The sequence below is a fragment of the Oncorhynchus clarkii genome, chromosome 12, assembly GCF_045791955.1.
Source record: "Oncorhynchus clarkii lewisi isolate Uvic-CL-2024 chromosome 12, UVic_Ocla_1.0, whole genome shotgun sequence".
NCBI lineage: Eukaryota > Metazoa > Chordata > Actinopteri > Salmoniformes > Salmonidae > Oncorhynchus > Oncorhynchus clarkii.
In genome coordinates, this window is record NC_092158.1 from 50,509,990 (window position 1) to 50,528,896 (window position 18,907).

An 18,907-nucleotide genomic window follows, 5' to 3' on the forward strand; every position below is an offset into this window, starting at 1 on the left:
TGGGATTTCTTATAAGCTTCCAGGTTAGAGTCCCGCTCCTTGAAAGCAGCAGCTTTGGCCTTTAGCTCAATGCGAATGTTGCCTGTAATACATGGCTTCTGGTTGGGGTATGTACGTACTGTCACTGTGGGGACTACGTCATTGATGCACTTATTGATGAAGCTAATGACTTATGTGGTGTACTCTTCAATGTCGGAGGAATCCCGGAACATTTTCTAGTCTGTGCTAGCAAAACAGTCCTGTAGCTTAGCATCTGCTTCATCTGACCACTTTTTTTATTGACCTAGTCACTGGTGCTTCCTGCTTTAATTTTAGCTTGTAAGCAGGAATCAGGAGGATAGAATTATGGTCATATTTGCCAAATGGGGGGCGAGGGAGAGCTTTGTACACGTCTCTGTATGTGGAGTATAGGTGGTAGAGTTTTTTTCCCCTCTGGTTGCACATTTAACATGCTGATAGAAATGAGGTAAGACGGATTTAAGCTTCCCTGCATTAAAGTCCCAGGCTACTAGGAGCGGCGCCTCTCGGTGAGCGTTTTTGTTTGCTTATGGCGTAATAGAGCTCATTAAATGCTGTCTTTAGTGCCATCCTCTGACTGTGGAGGTATGTAAACAGATTCGAAAAATACAGATGAAAACTCTAGGTAGATAGTGTGGTCTGCATCTTATCATGAGATACTCTACCTCAGGCGAGCAATAGCTCGAGACTTCCTTAGATATCATGCACCAGCTGTTATTTACAAAAATACATAGTCTGCCGCCCCCTGTCTTACCAGATGCTGCTGTTCTATCCTGCCGGTAGAACGTATAACCAGCCAGCTGTATGTTGATAGTGTCGTCGTTCAGCCACGACTCCGTGAAGCATAAGATATTACAGTTTTGAATGTCCCATTGGTAGTTTAATCTTCCGCGTAGGTCATCTATTTCATTCAAATCAAATCAAATGTTATTTTATTCTCCAAAGATAGCACGTTTGCTAGCAGAATGGAAGGAAGTGGGAGTTTATTCGATCGCCTACGAATTCTCAGACGGCAGCCCGCCCTCTGGGCCCTTTTTCGCCACCTCCTCTTCAAGCAAATCATGGGGATCTGGGTCTGTTCCCGAGAAAGCAGTATATCATTTAACGATCTGGGTCTGTTCCCGAGATGACCCGACACGGGTCTGTCAGACTCGTTAAGGGAAAAAAAGGATTTTGCCAGTCCGTTGTGAGTAATCGCAGTCCTGATGTCCAGAAGTTATTTTCGGTCATAAGAGACGGTAGCAGCAACATTATGTACAAAATAAGTTTAAAAAAATAAGTTACAAACAACACAAATAAACAAACAAAAAAACACAATCGGTTGGGGACACGTAAAACATCAGCCTTCTTCTCCGCCACCATTGTTACTAATTGAACGTTCCATAATGTAAAAACGTACACAACGCAGCCCTGGTGATATTTGTAGGGGTGTGGCTTAAGACACACATTGTACAGTGTGTGCTTCAGTGGTAACATCCAACGGTGGGACAGCATCCTTTTTTTTAAAGTTTAAAAATAAAATAAACTACTAATTAGATCAGTATCTTTCTATTTAATAATAGAACAACTCAAGATGTTCTATTGAAATAATAATGTTGAAAACATTACAAAAATCATGAATTGCTTTATTTTCAAACATGAAGTTTAGGAGTCAGGGTGTGGGACAGCCACCTCTCAATAGAAACAGGTATATACAGTGGTGGAAAAAGTACTCAATTCTCATACTTGAGTAAAAGTAACGATACCTTCAAATAAAATGACTCAAGTTAAAGTCACCAAGTAAGATACTACTTGAGAAAAAGTATCATAAGTAAATGTAGTTGCTAAAATATACTTTAAAAAATATATATATATTTTACCCCGTTTTCTCCCCAATTTCGTGTTATCCAATTGTTTTTAGTAGCTACTATCTTGTCTCATCGCTACAACTCCCGTACGGGCTCGGGAGAGACGAAGGTTGAAAATCATGCGTCCTCCGATACACAACCCAACCAAGCCGCTGCTTCTTTAACACAGCGCGCATCCAACCCGGAAGCCAGCCGCACCAATGTGTCGGAGGAAACACCGTGCACCTGGCAACCTTGATTAGCGCACACTGCGCCCAGCCCGCCACAGGATATCCCAAGAGTGTGCAAAGCTGTCATCAAGGAAAAAGGTGGCTACTTTGAAGAATCTCAAATTTAAAATATATTTTGATTTGTTTAACACTTTTTTAGTTACTACATGATTCCATGTGTGTTATTTCATAGTTTTAATGTATTCACAATTATTCCACAATGTAGAAAATAGTACAAAATAAAGAAAAACCCTGGAATGAGCAGATGTGTCCAAACTTTTGACTGGTACTGTATTTATAATTGACAAGTACAAAAATAGATGTAGCAACTACAGATTGCCCCTTTAAGTCTATCAAAAGTGTGCGAGTTTGAGCATGTGTCCATTAAGCCTATGGATTTATATTTTTCAAATCAGCATGAATTAGATTGAGCAATAAAAGCCCCACTTTTATTCAATAGGCTGGGATCCGCCCTATGCAGCTATTGCAAGAGCGCATTTTTCACTGGCTGTCCACTGGTTTCAAAAACAATGATTGGTAGGCAGCTTAAACTTCCTGAATTCATCCATTATTAGGTTCAAATACACATTTAGATTTGTGAACAGCCATCCACAACAACCACAATTCGTAAGATGCAAATAGCTAAATGAGAGAGCAGCAGTGTGATTCACATCAATGTGCTATGCTGATAAGTGATATCCGTATCGCTGTAGACTACACCACTGCTGTCATCCATACCTCCAAGCGTTTATTCAAGTTGGATCATCTTTGGATGCCAACAGCAGTCGCACCATTGGAAGACATAGCTTGGACTGTAGCCTTCAAAAGCCTATTCCTGCTCTTTTCCTGTGATCCATCAAACACATTTGGTGTGTCATCATAGTGGTCTCTGAATTGTGGTCAGACTCACTCAGGTGGAACAAACTTAAACTTGTGCCTTTTTTCAATGCTGATTTGAATGTCTTTGAGAAAACAAAAAAGTGTCCGATTCTTTTTTGCAAACATCCTTTCAGAATTTAACAGTAATCCTCAAAGTAATCTAGTTTTTCAAAAGTATCTGATTACAATATTTTTGCTGGTAACGTAACGGATTACATTTACCGTTTTTTTTTGCAATCGCTTACATGTAATGGATTACATAATTGATTACATAATGTAATGGATTACATGTAATCAAATCTAAAATATACATGTATATGATCCCCAACCCTGGGAGTAACAACTAGGGCTGTGGCGGTGATTGTCAAGCAAATAAGTGTCGGTCTTACGGTAATTGACCGTTGATTAACAAACACATTTAGCATCTCCTGGCTTCCACACATAGCCTATACAAGCCATTTAAAAAAAAGTATCTAATAAATCCATGTAGCCTACACCTTCACAATAAATCCATTATTTATTTTAGACATGTCTAAAGAAACATGATATGAAGAAAATGTAGTCTATTTTAGAAGAAAAGAACAGCCTACTCTGATACTCTGAGTTGTCCTGATGTGGCTATGCCAAATGGCTGTGGGCTACACTAGTTCATTTAGCAGACAAGATATCCTTATAACTCCATGGTACTATTTTATATTATTTTACAGTATGAAGAATACAATTGAACAATGCTGAATAAAATATAAATATTTTCTCCAAACGATTAAAGGGAGTGCGCACATGCAGCTATTCTGGTGGTTAACAAAGAAATAGGTCCTCATATATGCTTAATTTAGAGTTATTAATGTAACTATATTTGTTCTACAAACGTTGGGCTATATGTTTTGATTTTTAATACATTGTAAGGCTGCATGATGAGACTAACGATAATGCTTGAAAGGCATGAGCTCTGCTGTTTTTTGCACAGGCTGTACACACTCCAATAGTCTCTCATTCACAATTTGACAAGCACTTGATAATGCCTCGAATTTCACGTTGATAAACTATTAGACTTTTTCTTTACATTATAAGCGCAGCAATACGCACAAGGCAGTAGGCTATAAGCGCAAATGTTCCATTAGCGGGAAAACACCATTATCAAAAGTGACTGCAAATGCAATTATGCATGTAATGCTTTTATTATAAAGGTGCATTCATATGGGACAATTATCTTCCCAAACTTGAAACCCACGTGCTGCTTATGTATGCGTTAGGCTCTACACCCCTTGTAAAGTGGATTAATGGGCTTAATTTTAAGAAGTTATTTGGCCACTTTAGTTGTGATACAAACCTTACAAAACATATAGGCCTATGGGCTAGGCTATATGAGGTGTGCGACTATGATTCAAACAAGTCACACACAAAAAGGCATTGTTTCTTATGCTGGGCATCATTCACAAGTGATAATATCTAACTTACAAGTGATAGGCTAATACTGTCACCCATCAGACTATTCTTGATTTAATCTTGTCTTTGCATATAGTTGTGACATTTGTTTTGATTTCGAATGAACCATTATCATGCACCTGCATCAAAACAGGGGCAGCGGGAAAAAATATAACTAATCTAAGCACATAAATAGTGAATGGACAACGTTTTTCACCGTGGTTTATTTTCATACCAGCCAGGTAGGCTATACTCCTGTTGTAAATATAAGCAACGTGCTAAAATATTAGGAAAGTTGAGAAATAAATATAGTCAGCCTTGTTCCCCGGGCGCAGAAGACGTGGATGTCTATTATGGCAACCCCCCCGCATGTCTCTGATTCAGAGGGGTTGGGAAAATGCGGAAGACACATTTTCAGTTGAATGCATTCAGTTGTACAACTGACTAGGTAACCCCCTTTCCCTTTCGAAAGCTGATGGGATCCTCCTCTTTTTATTAGCAGCCATCACTCTGTTTTCTCCCGCAATCGCATAGCCTATAGAAATGTTGCTCAACATGAGCTCATGGATTTTCGTGAAGTGTTTCATTAGATTTTCGAATACATTTGCATTGATGTCAGAGTGATTCGTGGAACAATACTGCTGAGTACCAGGCAGTTATCAAGTTTGGCTTCGAGAAGCTTGGCTTCGAGAAGCCAAATTACCGTCACTAAAGAGTCATGTGGAATTTGACTGCCTTCATGACCCGTGACCATAATATGGTCACCGCAACAGCCCTAGTAACAACATGAATTTGTGCATGAGGCCAACAGCCTCGAAGACAGTGTCTCGAAGACAGCTCGAAGACGGTGTCTTAGAAGAGGGGAGAGAGCTGAGGGACGGTCCGACTGCGAGACGCCGACCCTCTGATGCCCTTCCCCCACTGAGACTGGCCATCAGATGCAGGCACCATCAGTCTAGTAAAATAAAGAAACCAAATGATTGAAATGTATGCTCACTCAGCTGTGCCTCACATGTAATACAACAAATTATGATATATTACAAGTGTGATCATGTACCTCAAGTTTTGAAATATACATTTTTGAATAGTCTGAGATTGGCAGGGAAATTCAAGCATATCCAATATTCAGTGATAATGTATTGGGCCTGTGGCCTACTGCACAAATATGTGTTTTTAATAGGTTCATGTTGCCAAGGCTTATGTTTTTTAAGTAAAAAAAAAAATCTGAGTGGCCTGCATTTTGACTTAGAACGTGATTTAGGCTCAGAAAAGGTTGGTGACCACTGCCATAGTAGAATGGTTGACCTATTCAATTGTTCAGCCTGTCACATTCTATGCAAGAAAATAATATTCCTCGAGGGTGCATTCAAATTGTGAGTGGCGCACAGGGAGAGAAATAGGAATGCCCAGCCGTTGTAGCCTACAACCTTCTTAATGCAGTCGCGGGAAAATGCACCTTTGAAAGCAGTTTCGATGGCCACTTAAAAGAAGATCACTGAGCATTCCAGTGTTACTAAGCTACACTTATTTCTCAAATCCAAGAAATGAGTCAAATGCAACATTTTAGAACCTGAGTTTTTAGCAGCGGGTTGGTTTATGCACATTAGCAGGCGCCAATGGCGTTAAATGCATAGGGAAGACCGGGGCTAAATGTAACAAGGGTCAGGTGTAACAGGTCAGCCAACATTATATAACAAAGTATATACAGTCAAGACCAAAATTATTGGCACCCTTGATAAAAATGAACAAAAAATACTGTATAAAATACAAATACTAAGCTATATTTTATACTCAAAAAAATTGGGAACTTATATTATTTTCTACTAATAAAATAGCTGAAAGAAAGATTGTTTAACAAGTAATACTTTTTTCCACTCAAAAAGAAAGGCGTCAAAATTATTGCCACCCCTGTTATTGCCACTGAGCCTTTTCCTAAAAAGTTTTATGCACATTGGAGAACAGATTGGGAGGGAATTTAGACCATTCCTCCATACATAATCTTTACAGATCCTTGATATCCTAGTCTGCCATTATGGACTGCCCTCTTCAATTCAAACCACAGGTTTTTAATAGGGTTCAAGTCTGGAGACTAAGTCTGGATTTTATGGTCAATTAACCATTTCTTTGTGGATTTTGAGGTGTGCTTGGGGTTATTGTCTCGCTGGAAGATCCACTTGCGGTCAAGTATCAGCCTCCTGGCAGAGGCAACAGGTTTTTGGCTAAAATGTCCTGAAATCAGCCGGCAGAAAATATGGAACGTTGCGCCGTGATTGGCTCAGTGTTCTGTCACTGATGGGAACAGAAATGAGATAAAACGCATCGGTGCTCATCGGCCATTGGACATTAACATTACACAACAAGTTGTAAATCGCAAATTCAACAATGAGTGGTTTGGAAGGAATCAGTGACAGTGGTTAACTCTGCAAGTATTGCAAAGCAATCACTAATCTGCTATTCAGTGGAGTGGCTGTGTGTCCCAAATCGGGGATTAAGGGGCTCTTTTCCAAGTTTAAAATGATAAACATTCAACATTGGCCATGCTGTCAATGAAGCGTGAATTGTGCCGCGCTCAAAACAACTGTTAACTCGGAACTGTGAAAACTTGACTTCAGTGAGTTCAACTGGGAAGTCGGGAATAAACGAGTTCCGAATGAGAAAAGAAGTTTTGAAAGGTCATCCAACTCGGAATTGTAAATCCGGCCTCTTTCTAGAGCTACGACCTGAAGATCAATGTCGTCATCATGATTCAACCTTGTTTTTTTCAAAGTTCCCAGTTGTTTTGAAAGCACCATAAATCCAGAGAATGCCAGACTTTGATGACAAAATTTGCCCAAGAAGGACCGCGGCAAACACCTTCCTGTTCAAGTGAGCACAGCACAACAAGGTCCAAAAATGTATTGTGTGCTGCTGTATAAATGATGTAATATGCCAGGGAGATAGTATTACATTCTCAGCTACAGTATACATAAGTGTATGTTGGGTAGCAAGATGTTAGTAGCCCTAATAATTTGGTATATTTACCCCTCTTAATTTATATTATATTGACTACGTCCGTCCTAGTTCGCTCATTAATGTCTTAATCGAAATTAAGGATTGCCTCTTATCTGCTTGTCATCCCCTTATGCCATAGTTTGTACATCTCAATTGTCAGTAGAAACCACATTTGTTAAAGCAAGTCAGCCATATCAGCTATGTTTTTTTAAAGTCAGTAAATGAGGCTGAATAAACAGTTTCTCTGCCAGACAAGGCTCTGCTGATAGCCAGGTGTAGCAGTGGTAAGATGTTGGGACTGCTGTTGGGACAGCTTTATGTAGGCCCTAACAGTTTGAGGGCACCATTTGTCACCGTGATAGTGCAATTAATGTATTGTGTTGTGTAGTGGCTTTGCTGGTGTAACAGTATAAGTTTAGACCGTCCCCTCGCCCATACCCGGGTGCGAACCAGGGACCTTTTGCACACATCAACAGTCACCCTCGAAGCACCGTTACCCATCGCTCCACAAAAGCCGCGGCCCTTGCAGAGCAAGGGGAACTACTACTTCAAGGTCTCAGAGCAAGTGACGTCACTGATTGAAACGCTATTTAGCGCCCACGCTAACTAAGCTAGCCGTTTCACATCCGTTACACTCACCCCCCTTTTGACCTTCCTCCTTTTTCCGCAGCAACCAGTAATCCGGGTCAACAGCATCAATGTAACAGTATAAATTTAGACCGTCCCCTCGCCCATACCCGGGCGCGAACCAGGGACCTTCTGCACACATCAACAGTCACCCTCGAAGCATCGTTACCCATCGCTCCACAAAATCCGCGGCCCTTGCAGAGCAAGGGGAACTACTACTTCAAGGTCTCAGGGTCTCGCCCACGCTAACTAAGCTAGCCGTTTCACATCCGTTACACTGGCATGCATCACTATTTTTTTTTTTGCCCCACCAAGATTTACATGCTAAAATCGCCACTGAGTAGGCTAATGTTAACTAGCTGGCTCATCGTTGCCCATGAAAGTTAGGCTAGCGAGCATTTTAGCCAGGTAGCCTAGCACAACTAAAACTAAAAGTGTGTACTGTATGACAGAGTCATAGACTGTTTCAGCAACATGAAAGAGACGAGGATGGCAATGGCTTTTTTTACTTACACACACAGAAATCAGTACCATGGACAACCACATCATATTAAGCTTACGTTGATTAGACAAGTTATTCACCATTTTTGATAAACAAATAAGGTTTTATATGTAAAATGGTTAAATAAAGAGCAAAATTATCGATTATTATTATATTATTATTTGTGCCCTGGTCCTATAAGAGCTCTTTGTCACTTCCCACGAGCCGGGTTGTGACAAACTCACACTCATTCTTATGTTGAATAAATTTATCATATAGTGTGTGTATGGCAGGCTTACAATGATGGCAACAAATCAACATTTGAGAGTGCACTGACCCTGTTGCTAGAGGGGGTACGCAGCTGGAGGTTGAATGTTTTGAAGGGGTACTATAAAAAGTTTGGGAACCACTGATCTAGGTCATGTAACTGTTTGTTACATGCAATATGCTTTGTGGACTTCACTGGACAGATGTTGCTCTCCGGTTTTATAATGAAACAAACATTATGCCACTGTGTGACTGTTGTCTTCTTCTAGTCTCGGCCTTAGGCCTATTCAGTATATCCCAGTGGCATATGAACTAACAGGTTACAGAGCAAACATCACAACACATAAGTTGTAATTTGGCTTTTTTTCCCCCTGGCTTGGCTTCTCAAGTGAATTTACCCACACACCGCTACTGCTTAGACTATGACACCGAAAAACGTATCTTATTGTGATATTATATCATAGTGTTTTTTTAAAGTCATCTAGCTTCCTCTTTGGTAAAATAGGACCACTGCCACATAACTACAAGGAGGAGAAACGGCCTTCCTATTCAAAGTAAATTATTCCTTATTGGGTGGACTGGCAGGATTCATTATATTTCTATGCCCACTACTCTGAGGTCCCATCAGGCTCACCTCTGTTGGGCAGGAATGTTGTAGCACCGTGGTGGGGAAGCCCGTGCCTGTTTGCTCCCACTTGTCAGCCATGTGGTTGATCTCTTCCAGCTTCTGCTCGCAGCTCTTTTGGGTGTTCAATAGCGTCACCTCATAGATCTCCTGGATATCTGTGAAACACATGACGGATACACATTTGATCATATACAATACTTAGAAATGTCTCTTGAGAGGAAATATGGATGAAAACAGCCACACGACAGGCCTTTCGCTAATTCCGGTGTAAGTCAGCAGACGTTAATTTGCTGCAGGTCAACATGCTGCGTTTCAGATGTACATGCAAATGGGGGTCTTGGATTAAACCGACGATCACAGCCTTATTGGTCAAAATAAATGGGGGCAATTTGTGAAATTAAATCACTGGTACTGATATTAGATGCCATAGCAGGAGAACATCATTGACATATCGCCAAATGCCCTTGTCAGGTACAGTGCCTTGCGAAAGTATTCGGCCCCCTTGAACTTTGCGACCTTTTGCCACATTTCAGGCTTCAAACATAAAGATATAAAACTGTATTTTTTTGTGAAGAATCAACAACAAGTGGGACACAATCATGAAGTGGAACGACATTTATTGGATATTTCAAACTTTTTTTAAAAATCAAAAACTGAAAAATTGGGCGTGCAAAATTATTCAGCCCCTTTACTTTCAGTGCAGCAAACTTTCTCCAGAAGTTCAGTGAGGATCTCTGAATGATCCAATGTTGACCTAAATGACTAATGATGATAAATACAATCCACCTGTGTGTAATCAAGTCTCCGTATAAATGCACCTGCACTGTGATAGTCTCAGAGGTCCGTTAAAAGCGCAGAGAGCATCATGAAGAACAAGGAACACACCAGGCAGGTCCGAGATACTGTTGTGAAGAAGTTTAAAGCCGGATTTGGATACAAAAAGATTTCCCAAGCTTTAAACATCCCAAGGAGCACTGTGCAAGCGATAATATTGAAATGGAAGGAGTATCAGACCACTGCAAATCTACCAAGACCTGGCCGTCCCTCTAAACTTTCAGCTCATACAAGGAGAAGACTGATCAGAGATGCAGCCAAGAGGCCCATGATCACTCTGGATGTGTTATGGTGAGTGAATGAGGACCCAAAAGCGAACTAACTTAAACAGAGCTTCTTTAATAACCAAACATAGGTAGGCTCAGATAGACCGGCAGATTCCGACAGGACAGGACAAGGTTACAGCAAACATGACGATAGTCTGGCTCAGGCATGAAACACAACAAACAAGAATCCGACAAGGACAGGAACAGAAACAGAGAGAGATATAGGGACCTAATCAGAGGGAAAAAGGGAACAGGTGGGAAACGGGGTGAATGGGTAGTTAGAGGAGACAAGGAACAGCTGGGGGAAAGCGGGGGAGAAAAGGTAACCTAACAACGACCAGCAGAGGGAGACAGGGTGAAGGGAAAGGACAGAGACAAGACACAACATGACAGTACATGACAGTACCCCCCCACTCACCGAGCGCCTCCTGGCGCACTCGAGGAGGAAACCTGGCGGCAACGGAGGAAATCCTCGATCAGCGCACGGTCCAGCACGTCCCGAGAGGGAACCCAACTCCTCTCCTCAGGACCGTACCCCTCCCAATCTACGAGGTACTGGTGACCACGGCCCCGAGGACGCATGTCCAAAATTCTACGGACCCTGTAGATGGGTGTGCCCTCGACAAGGATGGGGGGGGGGGGGGAAGACGAGCGGGGGCGCGAAGGACGGGCTTGATGCAGGAGACATGGAAGACCGGGTGGACGCGACGAAGGTATCGCGGAAGAAGAAGTCGAACTGCGACAGGATTAATGACCCGAGAAATACGGAACGGACCAATGAACCGCGGGGTCAACTTGCGAGAAGCCGTCTTAAGGGGAAGGTTCTGAGTGGAGAGCCAAACTCTCTGACCGCGAAAATATCTAGGACTCTTAGTTCTACGCTTATTAGCAGCCCTCACAGTCTGCGTCCTATAACGGCAAAGTGCAGACCTGACCCTCTTCCAGGTGCGCTCGCAACGTTGGACAAAAGCCTGAGCGGAGGGGACGCTGGACTCGGCGAACTGAGATGAGAACAGCGGAGGCTGGTACCCGAGGCTACTCTGAAAAGGAGATAGCCCGGTCGCAGACGAAGGAAGCGAGTTGTGGGCGTATTCTGCCCAGGGGAGCTGTTCTGACCAAGACGCAGGGTTACGAAAAGAAAGACTGCGTAAGATGCGACCAATAGTCTGATTGGCCCGTTCTGCTTGACCGTTAGACTGGGGGTGAAAGCCGGAAGAGAGACTGACGGAAGCCCCAATCAAACGGCAAAACTCCCTCCAAAATTGAGACGTGAATTGCGGACCTCTGTCCGAAACGACGTCTGACGGAAGGCCATGAATTCTGAAAACATTCTCGATGATGATTTGTGCCGTCTCTTTAGCAGAAGGAAGCTTAGCAAGGGGAATGAAATGAGCCGCCTTAGAGAACCTATCGACAACCGTAAGAATAACAGTCTTCCCCGCTGACGAAGGCAGTCCGGTGACAAAATCTAAGGCGATGTGAGACCACGGTCGAGAGGGAATAGGAAGCGGCCTGAGACGGCCGGCAGGAGGAGAGTTACCGGACTTAGTCTGCGCGCAGACCGAACAAGCAGCCACGAAACGACGCGTGTCATGCTCCCGGGTGGGCCACCAAAAACGCTGGCGAATGGAAGCAAGCGTACCCCGAACGCCAGGGTGGCCGGCTAACTTGGCAGAGTGAGCCCACTGAAGAACGGCCAGACGAGTAGGAACGGGAACGAAAAGAAGGTTCCTAGGACAAGCGCGCGGCGATGGAGTGTGAGTGAGCGCTTGTTTTACCTGCCTCTCAATTCCCCAGACAGTCAACCCGACAACACGCCCCTCAGGGAGAATCCCCTCGGGGTCAGTGGAGGCTACTGAAGAACTGAAGAGACGAGACAAAGCATCAGGCTTGGTGTTCTTAGAGCCCGGACGATAAGAAATCACGAACTCGAAACGAGCGAAAAACAGCGCCCAACGCGCCTGACGCGCATTAAGTCGTTTGGCAGAACGGATGTACTCAAGGTTCCTATGGTCAGTCCAAACGACAAAAGGAACGGTCGCCCCCTCCAACCACTGTCGCCATTCGCCTAGGGCTAACCGGATGGCGAGCAGTTCGCGGTTACCCACATCATAGTTACGTTCCGACGGCGACAGGCGATGAGAAAAATACGCGCATGGGTGGACCTTGTCGTCAGAGAGGGAGCGCTGAGAAAGGATGGCTCCCACGCCCACCTCTGACGCGTCAACCTCGACAACGAACTGTCTAGAGACGTCAGGTGTAACAAGGATAGGAGCGGATGTAAAACGATTCTTGAGGAGATCAAAAGCTCCCTGGGCGGAAACGGACCACTTAAAGCACGTCTTGACAGAAGTAAGGGCTGTGAGAGGAGCTGCCACCTGACCGAAATTACGGATGAAACGACGATAGAAGTTCGCGAAGCCGAGAAAGCGCTGCAGCTCGACGCGTGACTTAGGGACGGGCCAATCAATGACAGCTTGGACCTTAGCGGGATCCATCTTAATGCCTTCAGCGGAAATAACAGAACCGAGAAATGTGACGGAGGAGGCATGAAAAGTGCACTTCTCAGCCTTCACAAAAAGACAATTCTCTAAAAGGCGCTGGAGGACACGTCGAACGTGCTGAACATGAATCTGGAGTGACGGTGAAAAAATCAGGATATCGTCAAGGTAAACGAAAACAAAGATGTTCAGCATGTCTCTCAGGACATCATTGACTAATGCCTGAAAGACAGCTGGAGCGTTAGCGAGGCCGAAAGGAAGAACCCGGTATTCAAAGTGCCCTAACGGAGTGTTAAACGCCGTCTTCCACTCGTCCCCCTCCCTGATGCGCACGAGATGGTAAGCGTTACGAAGGTCCAACTTAGTGAAAAACCTGGCTCCCTGCAGGATCTCGAAGGCTGAAGACATAAGAGGAAGCGGATAACGATTCTTCACTGTTATGTCATTCAGCCCTCGATAATCTATGCAGGGGCGCAGAGACCCGTCCTTCTTCTTGACAAAAAAAAACCCCGCTCCGGCGGGAGAGGAGGAGGGGACTATGGTACCGGCGTCAAGAGCTACAGACAAATAATCTTCGAGAGCCTTACGTTCGGGAGCCGACAGAGAGTATAGTCTACCCCGGGGGGGGGTGGTTCCCGGAAGGAGATCAATACTACAATCATACGACCGGTGTGGAGGAAGAGAGGTGGCCCTGGACCGACTGAACACCGTGCGCAGATCGTGATATTCCTCCGGCACCCCTGTCAAATCACCAGGCTCCTCCTGTGAAGAAGAGACAGAGGACACAGGAGGGATAGCAGACATTAAACATTTCACATGACAAGAGACGTTCCAGGAGAGGATAGAATTACTAGACCAATTAATGGAAGGATTATGACAAACTAGCCAGGGATGGCCCAAAACAACAGGTGTAAAAGGTGAACGAAAAATTAAAAAAGAAATGGTTTCACTATGATTACCAGAAACAGTGAGGGTTAAAGGTAGCGTCTCACGCTGAATCCTGGGGAGAGGACTACCATCCAGGGCGAACAAGGCCGTGGGCTCCTTTAACTGTCTGAGAGGAATGTCATGTTCCCGAGCCCAGGTCTCGTCCATAAAACAGCCCTCCGCCCCAGAGTCTATTAAGGCACTGCAGGAAGCTGACGAACCGGTCCAGCGTAGATGGACCGACAAGGTAGTGCAGGATCTTGAAGGAGAGACAGGAGTAGTAGCGCTCACCAGTAGCCCTCCGCTTACTGACGAGCTCTGGCCTTTTACTGGACATGAAGTGACAAAATGACCAGCGGAACCGCAATAGAGACAGAGGCGGTTGGTGATTCTCCGTTCCCTCTCCTTAGTCGAGATGCGGATACCTCCCAGCTGCATGGGCTCAGCACCCGAGCCGGCAGAGGAAGATGGTAGTGATGCGGAGAGGGAGGCGACGGAGAGCGCGAGCTCCTTTCCACGAGCTCGGTGACGAAGATCAACCCGTCGCTCAATGCGAATAGCGAGTTCAATCAAGGAATCCACGCTGGAAGGAACCTCCCGGGAGAGAATCTCATCCTTTACCTCTGCGCGGAAACCCTCCAGAAGACGAGCGAGCAAGGCCGGCTCGTTCCAGCCACTGGAGACAGCAAGAGTGCGAAACTCAATAGAGTAGTCTGTTATGGATCGATTGCCTTGACATAGGGAAGACAGGGCCCTGGAAGCCTCCTCCCCAAAAACAGATCGATCAAAAACCCGTATCATCTCCTCCTTAAAGTCTTGATACTGGTTAGTACACTCAGCCCTTGCCTCCCAGATTGCCGTGCCCCACTCACGAGCCCGTCCAATAAGGAGAGATATGACGTAGGCGACACGAGCAGTGCTCCTGGAGTAAGTGTTGGGCTGGAGAGAAAACACAATATCACACTGGGTGAGGAACGAGCGGCATTCAGTGGGCTCCCCAGAGTAACACGGCGGGTTATTGATTCTGGGCTCCGGAGATTCGAAAGCCCTGGAAGTGGCCGGTGGATCGAGGCGGAGATGGTGAACCTGTTCTGTGAGGTTGGAGACTTGGGTGGCCAGGGTCTCAACGGCATGTCGAGCAGCAGACACTTCCTGCTCGTGTCTGCCTAGCATCGCTCCCTGGATCCCGACGGCTGAGTGGAGAGGATCCGAAGTCGCTGGGTCCATTCTTGGTCGGATTCTTCTGTTATGGTGAGTGAATGAGGACCCAAAAGCGAACTAACTTAAACAGAGCTTCTTTAATAACCAAACATAGGTAGGCTCAGATAGACCGGCAGATTCCGACAGGACAGGACAAGGTTACAGCAAACATGACGATAGTCTGGCTCAGGCATGAAACACAACAAACAAGAATCCGACAAGGACAGGAACAGAAACAGAGAGAGATATAGGGACCTAATCAGAGGGAAAAAGGGAACAGGTGGGAAACGGGGTGAATGGGTAGTTAGAGGAGACAAGGAACAGCTGGGGGAAAGCGGGGGAGAAAAGGTAACCTAACAACGACCAGCAGAGGGAGACAGGGTGAAGGGAAAGGACAGAGACAAGACACAACATGACAGTACATGACAGGATGAACTGCAGAGATCTACAGCTGAGGTGGGAGACTCTGTCCATAGGACAACAATCAGTCGTATATTGCACAAATCTGGCCTTTATGGAAGAGTGGCAAGAAGAAAGCCATTTCTTAAAGATATCCATAAAAAGTGTTGTTTAAAGTTTGCCACAAGCCACCTGGGAGACACACCAAACATGTGGAAGAAGGTGCTCTGGTCAGATGAAACCAAAATTGAACTTTTTGGCAACAATGCAAAACGTTATGTTTGGCGTAAAAGCAACACAGCTGAACACACCATCCCCACTGTCAAACATGGTGGTGGCAGCATCATGGTTTGGGCCTGCTTTTCTTCAGCAGGGACAGGGAAGATGGTTAAAATTGATGGGAAGATGGATGGAGCCAAATACAGGACCATTCTGGAAGAAAACCTGATGGAGTCTGCAAAAGACCTGAGACTGGGACGGAGATTTGTCTTCCAACAAGACAATGATCCAAAACATAAAGCAAAATCTACAATGGAATGGTTCAAAAATAAACATATCCGGGTGTTAGAATGGCCAAGTCAAAGTCCAGACCTGAATCCAATCGAGAATCTGTGGAAAGAACTGAAAACTGCTGTTCACAAATGCTCTCCATCCAACCTCACTGAGCTCGAGCTGTTTTGCAAGGAAGAATGGGAAAAAATGTCAGTCTCTCGATGTGCAAAACTGATAGAGACATACCCCAAGCGACTTACAGCTTTAATCGCAGCAAAAGGTGGCGCTACAAAGTATTAACTTAAGGGGGCTGAATAATTTTGCACACCCAATTTTTCAGTTTTTGATTTGTTAAAAAAGTTTGAAATATCCAATAAATGTCGTTCCACTTCATGATTGTGTCCCACTTGTTGTTGATTCTTCACAAAAAAATACAGTTTTATATCTTTATGTTTGAAGCCTGAAATGTGGCAAAAGGTCGCAAAGTTCAAGGGGGCCAAATACTTTCGCAAGGCACTGTATATCTGGGAAACATTTTAAGGGAAAGAAGCTGAATAATTCCAAACTCCGTAGTAGTACAATGCAGTTAACTTGCTCTGGATATTTGCATTGCATATGTCGGGAATTCACTCTCACTGAATGCTACTAAACTGAGTTATAAAGTACAAACAACATTATTCTATAGGGTTGTATCAGTGCGAGGCAGGTTCTCAAGGTAAAGAAACCACAAAAAGCAAATAGCTGTAAGCACTAAATAGATGTTCAGCTCTGCTCCCAGTCCTTAGCCTTAGTGAATGGATGCTAGGTACTAGATGCTTCTTGATCGAGCAGTTGACAATATCTTTGACAAGGAGTCCAAGCTAGTCCCATTTGAACAGCTGGTGCCACCAGCAGTCTGGTGTGCGCTGAAGAAGCTTGGTCAAAGCCGTTTTTCATTAAGTCTAAATTATACGGTGAAAATGCAGTTACGAAACTGTTATATAAATATTCATACACATAGCTCATATAAACAAAGACATTCCGTCGTAAGAACACATACACCCAGCCATAAGACTGACCCCCTCTTCCTTATATAAACACACATCTCATCTCCCTCTAACTGGCCGGTCCCAAGAGCAAAGAACTTTTGCTGTGCACCAATGGGGCCCGCTCTGGCTAGAGCAAGGCCCACCTCCAACCCTCCGACCAGTCAAGAAGACCGAAACGACAAGACTCCACCTACTTTATTCTATGTATAAAAATGAATGTAACCGTAGTAGAAGGTCTCTTTTTCACCTGGCTCCTTGCCGAGTTATGTGAACTAGGTCCGTGCACGTAAAACTGCGGGACAAGATATCTCTGACTCATTAAAACTGTCTTTTGTTACAACTGAAATCCACTCTGTCCAACGTCCGTGATTTGGTCTCAACTCTCCAGTTTTTGAACACTAACAAAACTAATTTATTTAATTATTTTATCATTTCATTATTCATTATGCTAACTAACTTTCCAATTATTTGGTTACCAAAATGTAGTAATAATGATTTACAAAATGTTCAGCAAATCATTCATGTCTTAAATGAAGTTATTATAAAGTGTTACGCCAAAATACTTGATGAACCAGTTTTGCATAACGTATTAACTGTGCATTGCATTGTAGGCAATAGGCATTGAACAGACTTTCAATCTGTACATACCAAGACAGAGAAGGCTACTTACTCACTTGCATAAAACATTGCCATTTGAAGTGGGTCTTTAGCCAAAAATCCCCTCCTTGCCAAGGAGACTGGCCTTTAGGCAATCTCAACTTTCAACATGCAGCTGGATTCACGGCGGAGTTGCTCATTGGTTGTGGAAAATAACATTCATATTTTGTGTGGAGCCTTGAAAGTAGAATTACAATTATAACAATGAAAAAAACAAACATTTAGCTGTTAACTAGGCAAATTGTATTTTGAAGCTTAAAAATCAAAGCTACGAAGTTTTGTGGTTGGAATTGGGGTATGAATTTAGTTGTGAGCTATCAACTTTCGACAGATTGGTTTCATCTCGACTAACAAAAAAAAATTGTTGTTCAGCAATCGAAAACCAACGAGTTAAGAGGGGAGAAAAAAGTGAGTGTTCCAATATTTGCATGATCGTTGTGATTGAAGGATAGCTGTGAGGGTTATCGAATCATGATCAAATCCTCTGTTCTCCTAGAGCTCATTAATGATAGAATGTTCATATTTGAAGATACTCCGAGTCAATATTCATGTCATAAGAAGGAAACCCCCTCGACCACATCCAGAAATAAAAACATTCTCTCCTATTGATCCGCATTGTAAAATAAGCAACTTTGTCATGACAAAAATCCTGACCTACGGTCCCACGTAGGCAAATAGAGCCTGCGAAAAGAACCCTGTGGCCTGTGGGAAATGTGGGGACCCGGTGTCCAAGTAGACGACACAAAGTTACACTATACAGTTCCAGTGAAAAGTTTGGACACACCTACACATTCATGGATTTTTTTATTTTTAATATTTTCTACATTTTAGAATAATAGTGAAGATATAAAACTATATAGTAGACAAAAAATTAAACAGGTATGCCTTGTTAAAAGGGGAATTTGAGCCAATGCATTTGAGCCAATCAGTTGTGTTTTGACAAGGTAGGGGTGGTATACAGAAGACAGTCCTATTTGGTAAAATACCAAGTCCATATTATGGCAAGAACAGCTCAAATAAGCAAAGAGAAATGACAGTCCATCATTACTTTAAGACATGAAGGTCAGTCAAGGAGGAACATTTCAAGAACTTTGAACGTTTATTCAAGCGCAGTCGCAAAAACCATCACGCGCCATGATGAAACTGGCTCTCATGAGGACCGCCAAAGGAAAGAAAAACCCAGAGTTACCTCTGCTGCAGTGGATAAGTTCATTAGAGTTAACTGTGCCTC

The 18,907-nt window shown here is 43.8% G+C and overlaps 1 protein-coding gene across 1 annotated transcript in view; it reads right to left on the minus strand.

The window, feature by feature from the left end:
* The window catches only part of LOC139422477 (disks large homolog 2-like), a 289,501-nt gene that overhangs the window by 262,200 nt on the left and 8,394 nt on the right, over window positions 1-18,907 (minus strand). Inside the window, exon 2 of the mRNA XM_071173643.1 lies at window positions 9,379-9,527. Coding sequence (XP_071029744.1) covers window positions 9,379-9,450 — 72 coding nt within the window. The 5' untranslated portion in view covers window positions 9,451-9,527. The remainder of the gene's footprint in view (window positions 1-9,378; window positions 9,528-18,907) is intronic.